At 50.6% G+C, this 9,517-nt stretch overlaps 1 protein-coding gene across 1 annotated transcript in view; it reads left to right on the top strand.

Moving 5' to 3' along the window:
* Window positions 1–6,941: 6,941 nt before the first annotated feature.
* LOC108297079 (glycerol-3-phosphate acyltransferase 2, mitochondrial-like) overlaps window positions 6,942–9,517 on the top strand; it is a 5,253-nt gene continuing 2,677 nt past the window's right edge. Inside the window, 6 exon segments of the mRNA XM_017519716.2 lie at window positions 6,942–7,253; window positions 7,566–7,665; window positions 7,763–7,975; window positions 8,394–8,516; window positions 8,686–8,768; window positions 9,101–9,317. Coding sequence (XP_017375205.2) covers window positions 7,078–7,253; window positions 7,566–7,665; window positions 7,763–7,975; window positions 8,394–8,516; window positions 8,686–8,768; window positions 9,101–9,317 — 912 coding nt within the window. The 5' untranslated portion in view covers window positions 6,942–7,077.

Below are 9,517 nucleotides of genomic sequence, written 5' to 3'. Positions count from 1 at the left end.
TGTCCTACCTCTGCACTGCTTGGCACAGGAGACACATTTTGATTGTTTAAGCCCCTGTGAGTTGGGCTTTCTGTTCCTCACAGCTGACAGCACTCTAACCAATCCACACATTTCCCTCTGCTCGATTTCCTGCTCCAGAGACACAGGCGCAGAGCAGTACCAGGCAGCCTGGCTCTGGGGAAAAGCAACAGTGCTTATTCTTTGCCGGCACATTGGGAGTGCTGCCTCCTGAGGCTAGCTACTCATTCCATAACCACACTGCCTGCCACCGGCATACAGAGGCCAGGACTTTGTTCAAAACCCCAGGCAGTGGGAGGAGTGGTTTGGGGAGGTGTTGTGGGAGTGGATAAAGGAAGGCCATTCCCTGACCCTCAGAACCCACACTGCCTTCACCCCACACAGCCCTACCCAGCCCAGCATCGCCTCCAGTGCCCCTGGAGACAATGACGGCAGTCACCCACTGGCTGCTCTTGTGCTGGGCAGGGCAGGAGGGCTGGTGCTTAAGTGCTGGAGAATCCCCAGGCCCTGGGGCTAGGCCAGAATGTGTTTCTGTAGAGACAGCATGGACATTCTGTCCCCTGCAGCCCGCCTGGTGCCGGATGAAAACTGGCCGGCTCGATACTTTTCTGCCAATAGATGTGCGTCCACATGAGCTGCCTCTTGCAATGACCCAGACCCCCACGAGGGCCCTCCCTATGGTCATTTGTGTTGAGAACACTTTGAGCCCTTCAGCCTGCTTCCTCTCTGGGAAAGGGACATTTTGGTAGTGAGAGGGCCTAGAGGAAGGCACTTCTGGAGGCATTTTCTTTCTAGGAGGAAATGCTCCAGGGCTCTCTTTCATCCACTGCTAGCTGCCAAGTTGAGTGAATGGCGGCAAAGGTCACAGGTGAGCTGCACAGCCACGGAGCCTCGCTTTCTACTTTTCAAGTTTCACTCCCCAAGACGTCCCTCCATGAGCTCGTGCTCCTGCCATGCCAATGCTGGATGACCGTGCTGGCGGCAGGTGGTGATGTGACATGCATGCCATTCTTTCTAAGCCAAGGGGACAGCTTAGGGCTTTTGTGGAAACCTCTGAGTAAAGGAGGCTCACATTTCTGGCTTCCTAGCTGGAGAGAAAATGCCTGGCACTGCTGGGGACCGTCTTTCCCACCCAAGGGAGTCAGCCTGGACTTTTTAGCCACTTGAGTCAATAAATTCTCTTTGTTAAAAAAAAAATCAGTTTGAGTCAGACTGTCTGTGTCTTGCAATGGAAAGTCATTAGTAATATAAAGGCAGATGTCCCTCTTAGGCCAAATTAATCTCTCCTTTATTGCTCTCTCGATACCCCTTTTCCATATGGCACACCATCACCTTTGTTATAAGCTATTGATTAGAAACACGTTACAGGTTCTGCCCACAGTTACCAGGAGAGGATTACAGAAGGGCTTGCCTATTGGGGTTCAGCTGAGAATTTTGTCTCCCATGTACGTATTAAGTGGTATCTTGTTGTTTAAGTTGTAGTAAAACAAACATAATGTAAAATTTCCCATCTTAACCACCGTTAATTGTACACTTCAGGGCTATCAAATATATTCACACTATTGTGCAAGCACTACCACCATCCATCTCAAGAACTCTTTATTTTTGCAAAACTGAAACACTGTGTCCAATTAGACACTATCTTCCCATTACCTCTTTGCTCAAGCTTTTGGCAATCATTCCATTCTATGTTTCTATGAATTTGATTATTCTAGGTATCACATGTAAATGGAATCCTGTCTTTTGGTCACTGGCTTATGCCCTTGAGGTTCATCCATGGTGTAGCCTGTCACAGGATTCTCTCCCTTTTTAAGGCCGAATCATATTTCATTGCACGTGTAGACCACATTTTGTGTATGCATTCGTCCATCAATGGACACTTGCTTCACCTTTCAGTTCCCGTGACTGCTGCTGCTATGAACTTGGATATACAGTATCTCTTTGACATCCTGCTTTCAATCCTTTTGCGAATATGTCCAGAAGTGGAAATTCTTGGTCATATGGTAATTCGATTGGAATTGTTTTTAGGAATGGCCATGTTGTTTTCCACAGTCCTTCACCTTTTGCATACCCACCAGCAGCGCACAAGGGTATAATGTCTCACTCCTCACCAACACTCAGTATTTTCAGCTTTCGTGACAGTAGCTCTTCTAGAGGGCATGAGATGGTATCTCACCGTGGTTTTCGTCTGCATTTCCCTTATCTTGGGTGATGCTGAGCATCTTTTCATGTGTTCATTGGCCATCTGTATATCTTTTTTGGAGAAATATCTGCTCATACATCTTATTGTTATAACGTGTATTTCTATACTAATGATCTTGGCCACCTCCTCATATGCTTCTTGGATTTTGGGGTTTCCTCTCCCAAAAATTACCTGCTTGTGTCCCTTGTCCATTTACTTTTCTTGCTAATTTTCAGGAGTTCCTTGTATATTGAGGCTACTAATCTCCTGTCAATTTTAGACTGCACATAACTTCTCTCATTTTGCCATGTGTCATTTGGAACAGATCTATTTGATTTTAACATCATGAAATCCCCTCTCTTTTTTCTGCCTTATGGTTTCTGCTTTGAATTTTTGTCTAAGAAATCTTTCACTCCCTTTGGGTCTCAAGTATGTTCCACTTTTTTTTTTCTGGCATGTTATAATCTGGTCATTCGTGGTAGTCGGTGTGAAAAACAATCTCATATAATCTGGATGCTCAGATGATGGATTAAAGAATCATTCATGAACAATGTGAAAAGAATGTGAAACAAATTGAAAAGAATCATTCACTGATTCTTTAATCCATCATCTGAGCATCCACATTCTATGGGATCACATTGCTTTTCTCCATATACTAAGTAAGAGTTTTTCCAACAAGAACAGCAACTCTTTCCCACTGACTTGCAGTGCACCTTTTATCATAGATGAAGTTCCCCTCTAACCAGGGATCTCCCTCTCCATGCTGTCGGTGAGTTGTGTATTGGTTCACTGTCACCATACTGCTTAAGACAACACCAGCACCTTTAGCGTGTACCCCACTATCTGGAAGAGCAAGCTTCCTGCCTACCCTCCTCTGACTTAGCCATCTGTGGACCTTTATCTCTCCTCACATGTTTCAGAGTAAGTTTCTAAAACTATAATCTTTACTGGGACTACAGTGAAGTGATAGCTGAATCGAGGGAGAACTGAATCTCCATATATTAGGCCCCAGGAGCAGGAGATGAATTTACTTGGGGTGTGTCTATACCCCGTTCTACTCCCACCCACCAATGAATCAGCAATGGATGGAGTTTGCTAAATCAATGCTAGGAAGGAGATCTCCAGGGAGGAAGACAGAGTGGGCCTGGAATATCCTTCTGTACCACTGCTTCCAAATTCCCAGCCATGCCTGGCAAGAGGGAGGAAACATTCTGTCATAGAATCTATATTTCCTGGGTGGATGAAACCCAGGTATCCTAGAGGAAGCAGGTACGGTGGGAAGTTGGGTCAAGGGACGAGGGGACACAGAGCAACAGAACTCCTGGCTTTCCCTAGCATGAGCCAGTCCTCCCAGTCAGCATCTTGAGGAGGCACCAGCTACTTCCCCCTCGTCCTGGGCGTTGGGAGGATTGATGTGCTTCACTCAGCTTGTCTACCTCATGACTTGACTGGGCCGCACCTCAACGTTGTGAAGTAAGTAGACAGATTATCATCCCTATTCAAGAGAAGAGAAGCCATCTCCTGCTAAGGTCCATGGAGAAGGAAGTTCACTCATCACTTGACAAACATTTATCAAGAGCCCACAGTGCAGCAGCTTCTCGGCCCTGGGAGCTGGCAGAGACCAGACAAATGGTCAAATGGTTCCAGTCAGCATTAGATACCATGGTGGACATGTTCTTGCAGGCAGCACCATTTCCTGAGAGACAAACCCCGAGCACTCCATTCCTGCTAGGCTGGTCAATCGTGGTGCCCCCTCACCAAAGACAGGAAAGGGGGCAATTGTCTAGGTCCAGCCACTATGGCAGGACATGCCACACCTAGCCACACTGACTGACTGAGAGGGCAGGAAGACGATCCTTGCAGCACCAGAGTCTTCCCTGGGGTTTCACATGTATGTTGGGGGACAGAAGTTTCTTTCTACTAAGGTGGCTGGAGGAGGGTGGAAACAAATCTTGGGCTGCTGGCAGTCATCTTTTGAAAGGAAAGGGGCTTCAGGAAGAAGACAACCAAACAGAGACAGGCAGTATGGACACATGAGAGAACTAGAGGCCTGCCAATGTTGCTTTAGTACTTGGGTCCAGCCATGCCTGAAGTTAACACATTCATACTTTCCATGTGAGCCAACCCATGATCTTTTGGCTTACGCTCATTTGAGTTGGAATAAGTGGAAACAAGGAGTCCCACTGGACAGAGCCCCTACCAACAAATCCACCTCTCTGCTCCCTCTAACAAACTTTCACCCCTCAGGTTCCACCAGACTCTTTTAGGTTGGGGCTTATTTTGATCATAATTCCCATTTCTCAAAATGTCTTTGAATCCAGATTCCGCCAGTAAGTATCCTTTATTCCTTATTGATTTATGACATCTGCTAGAAGACCAAGCCTGCCTTCTGTGTCATCCTCCAAGTTGGTGATGAAGACATCGATGTGAAGGACACAGCAGTGTAGCATGCCGCACCCTCCTCCCTCAGGCTGTCAGCCCTTGAATCTTTCACACTGTCCCTGGTCTTCACAGAATCCCAGATTCCCAATATTAGAAAGGACCTCAGGTTTCCCACTCACTCTATCCCAGCCTCTTGGCTCACGTTTTCATCTATAGAGGTGGTGCCAGCCTTGGCCAGAGGAAGGTGGCCTGTGTGGTGAGTGTCCGTTGGCAGCTTCCCAGCACAATGTTCCCATTCTCCTGCCACTAGTGCCCAAACTGGACTTCTCCGTTCTAGGCTGTGGTTTGCTGCAATGTTTAGCAAGACTTTATGCAAATGTCAAAGGGACATATGGCACTCTCCAGGTCTCCCGTCCAGCCTGCTTCTTCTTGGACTTACCCACTGTCAACTGATGTCCCATGGCACGCTTCACAGAAAGATAAAAGCTGTCACATGGGACTTGCTGCTTATCCACCACACCTCCCTGCTATGTACAGTTATGTGTCTATCCTCAAAGCTGGTTCCAGGCAGGTGTGGTGGCTCAGGCCTATAACCCCAGCACACTGGGAAGCTGAGGCAGGTGGATTGCTTGAGCCCTGGAGCTCCAGACCAGCCTAGGCAAAATAGACCAGCCTGGGCAACCTTGTCTCTCCAAAAAATTAGCCGGTACAGTGGTGTGCACCGTGGTCCTAGCTAGTTGAGAGGCTGAGGTAGGAGGATCGCTGGAGCCCAGGAGCAGAGTTTGTAGTGAGCCAAGTTCATGCCACTGCGTTCCAGCCAGGGCAGCAGAGCAAGACCCTGTCTCCAAAAAGAAATAGAGCTGGTCCTCCTGTTTGGTTGGGGGGACTCCCCTGCTGCAGTTATCCCCTTTCCTTCTTCTATTGTTATACTGAACCAAGCATAGAAATTAACACCAAGACAAAAGTATGCCAAATTGCAGGGTCTTTATTATGCTGGCGACCACAGAGGACTCACGTCTCTCCAACCTGTGGCGTCGAAAGGAGGGTGCCAAGACTTTTTATAGCCGAAAAACCACCTTGGGAGTGTGGGTGAGGAGCAGGGATGGGGATGAAAAGGCTTCAGACATTCCGAGGACTAGTGGATTCTGTAAATCACCTCCTGGGCGGAGACGAGGGCTCCGGATATTCCAAGGGCCAGGGGACTCTTGTCATTCCGTTTGCTACTTAAGTGGTTTACAGAAGTCAAGATAAACATTTCTTTACACATTATCTGGGTAAAGTGGAAATCACAGACCTTAGTTACTTATTACAAGTCGCGGGAGCCAAGATGGCATTAGTTTGGGCTGCTTAGTCTGGCAATTGCCGGTAAGCAAAGGCTACCAATTCTGGCAGTTACTGATAAGAAAAGGTGAGCAGCTTTACACAGTGGCTAGTTTGCAGAGCAAACTAGCCATTTTATTTACAGTAGCCAAGGCCAGCAGTTATTGTGAGGAGAATGGGCAGCTGTTACAACATATTTTTAAAAAATAGCTTTTTCTTTTATAAAATGATGTTGTTCAGGCTCTAACTCTAGGCCAGCTACGGCACAATATCACACTATCACTAATTCTTCCCTGCTATTCTACCTTTCCTGGCAGTTTGCAAAGAGCAGGGTGTGTTCAGCCTGGGAGAGGCTTGGTCCTCTTGTGTCCTTTAGAATAAATGGAGGCAGATGCTCTGATTCTGATGTCAGGCAGCTGCACCATGAGGTTTTGGGAGAGTAGCAGCGTCTGGTGGGCATGAACTCTGGGTCAGAACTTACAGTCCCAGCACCGCTACTTCTCAGTATTCTCTACCATGAAGCAGTTCTGTAGCTTCCCCGAGTCTTACTTTCCTCTTTTGTAAAATAACGATAGTGATGGGGCCTGCCCTAGGGAGCACTGGGCAGCCCTCCAAGGTGACTTGGGGCTGAGCATCGCCCTTGCTGCACCTCAGCCCCGGTGTCACTCCCAGGCTGTTCAGCTGGGCACTGCTGCGGTTTCTGAACTGCGTCTTCCTGAATGTGCAGCTCCACAAGGGTCAGATGAAGATGGTCCACAAGGCAGCCCAGGCGGTAAGGCCCGCCCTCCTTTGGGATGGGGATGGCAGGAGCAGAGAAGCAGAGGAGCAGAGGCTGGGCCAAGCCCTTAAGTCAGGAGTAGTCCCATTCTGGTCCTGCTTCCTGGCCTCTGCTCCCAGCCATACAGCAGCGCAGTCCCCATCAGCTGGTGGGAAAAATCCACTGCTCTTTGCCGACCTTCCCTTTGTGTCTCACGGTCTTGTTCCCACGGGGCTTCCTCTAATGTCTTTTCATCATGGTCTTAACAAACATTACGTCAGTGCGTCAGTGCAGTTACCTTAGAAGTTTTGTAAAGGCTCCTTTGCTTTTGGGAAATGTGCCCAGAGGAAGAACTCTTCAGCTGAACCCTCCCTCCCTCCGGGGGTGCCCTGGGTTTTTGGCTGCTTGTGTCCTCAGAATGGGGCAGGCTGGCACTTCCCTCTGGCTCTCCCTGGAGCAGGGCTCACCGCTTGTCCTCTTCTCTACTCACAAAACCCTCCTGGATGGGATCCTGCTGCCCTTTGTGCTGCTCTCCCAGGGCCTGGGTGTGCTCCGTGTGGCCTGGGACTCCCGTGTCTGCTCCCCTGCCCTCAGGTAAAAACCTTGTGTCTGTGGACACACATGGGAGAAGTTGCAGGCTGGGGTCGGGTGTGTATTGGGGTGTGTTGGCGGCAGCTCCCTGCCAAAGTCCCTCTTCCTGGCTTCTCTGTTCCCAGCCACACAGCAGTTTAGCCTGTGGGGCTTAGATGGAGGGGTCAGCCACAGGCCCTAGGGCCATGGCTTTGCCTCAGGGTATTCAAGTAGGACACAGTCTATTCCTGGTGGAGCTGAGACTCTTGCTAGCTCTTTATTCATTCTCATCTTCAGAGCCCCTTGCCTTATCAGGCTTTGTCCTATGTCCCACAGAGCTCTGCTGAGGAAGCTTGGGGGGCTTTTCCTGCCCTCAGAGGCCAACCTCTCCCTAGACAGCTCTGAGGGGCTCCTTGCAAGGGTTGTGGTCCAGGCGGTAAGTGCCCCCAGTGGTTATGTATGGGCCAGGCTAAGGGGACAGGGATCTGCTTCTGCACTGGCCTTAACACCCCTTCTGTCCCCTCCTATTCTAGGTCATAGAGCAGCTGCTGGTCAGTGGGCAGCCCCTGCTCATCTTCCTGGAGGAACCTCCTGGGACCCTGGGGCCACAGCTGTCAGCCGTGGGCCAGGCTTGGCTGGGATTTGTGGTAAGGGCGGTCCAGGTGGGCATCATTCCAGATGCTCTGCTGGTACCAGTGGCTGTCACCTATGATGTGGTTCCGGATGCACCGTGTGAAATATACCATGTGAGAATGTGAGACCTTCCAGCCCCTTGGGCAGAGGCTGATAAGGCAAGGGGTCCCTAGGTGGACACCAGTTCCAGAGAGAAGGCACAATATTGTGTCCTGTGGCTGAGTCCCTCTTAGAGCTGCAGGGGCTTCAAAGGAATCATCCCTATAGTCATCTTACAGCACCTGCCAGGGCCATTACCATCTTCTCATTTCATCCTCTGAAGATCTTGATAGGGAGGGATTTTCCCTGTTTGATGAAGAAAAAAGGAACTTGGGGAGGGCAAGGTCATGTACCGGTGCGGCCTGAGATAAAATTGAGCAGGCTGGGACCTGAGGATACCCCTGGAGAGCAGGATGGGGTGGGCAGCCCTGATGTCCACCTGAGAGCAGTGCCCCCAGTCAGCCTGTACAGTTATCCTCTCCCTCCTTGCAGGCCTCAGCCCCCCTCGGGCTGTGGACAGGAGCTCTGGCTGTCCTGCGGAGCCTCTGCAGCCACTTGGGCTGCAGCCGTCAGATCTGCTCCCGGGTACACCTAGCTCAGCCCTTCTCCCTGCAGGTATGGAGCCAGCTGGGGATGGCTGGGAGTACCTGGGGGTCTGTCCTGGGCCTCCTGGCAGCCTGGCCCTCAAAGCCACTGCAGGGATAGCCTTGCCTACTTCCAGTGGGCTGTGGGCAAGTTTCCTGATTGGCCAGAGCAGGTCACTTAATAGCCTTGTCCTGGGCAGGAATACACCATCAGTGCCAGAAGCTGCTGGGGCAGCAGGCAGACCCTGGAGCAGCTACTGCAACCCATCGTGCTGGGCCAATGGTAGGGGCAAGGGAGCGTGCAGTCTCAGGGGCGAGGCAAGCAACCCGTCATGAGCATCAGCTTATGTATCCTCCATAGACACAAACACACTAGCAGCCGTCCCTCACCAAATATCCTGGGGTGATCTAGAATAGTTCCAGGCACTCGCCTTGCTAACAGTCTGAGTGTGGGAAATGGCACAGAGGCCTGGAAGGGGCTGGGGTTTATAAATGCTATCTTCCGTCCTGGGACTGGGATGGGGGATACACCCTCACCTTTCAGAAAGCCCTGGGCTTCCCCACAACTGTTTTTAGGTTGGTGCCTTCATTTTGTGATCTCTGTCTCTGTCCCAGTACTGCTGTCCCAGACACTGAGAAGGAGCAGGAGTGGACCCCTATAATTGGGCCCCTCCTGGCCCTCAAGGAAGAGGACCAGCTCCTGGTCAGGAGATTGAGCCATCATGTCCTGAGTGGTGAGGGTGAACCAGATCTGGGCCTTTGGGGGTGGGTCCCTGAACTGTCCCCTCTCTCTGGGTCAGCCAGTCTCCAGGGTCTTTCATTCCAAATGAGGGTCTGCACCTGAGCTGCCCTCCTTCTTTGGGACCTAGGGGACACTTGAAGAAGAATGCAGGAGGAGCAGGGCAGCCAGGGGCGGTATGAGGGAGCAGTTAATTGCATGGACACAGATGATGGCCCGAGCACAGGAGGCTGCAGCTGCTTCCCAAGGCCACACCCAGCCCTGCCTTCTGAGCAGTCTCCCTAGCTGTGGAT

This window comes from Cebus imitator, unplaced genomic scaffold (genome assembly GCF_001604975.1).
Source record: "Cebus imitator isolate Cc_AM_T3 unplaced genomic scaffold, Cebus_imitator-1.0 Scaffold770, whole genome shotgun sequence".
Classification (NCBI taxonomy): domain Eukaryota; kingdom Metazoa; phylum Chordata; class Mammalia; order Primates; family Cebidae; genus Cebus; species Cebus imitator.
This window is presented reverse-complemented; position numbering and strand designations above follow the sequence as displayed.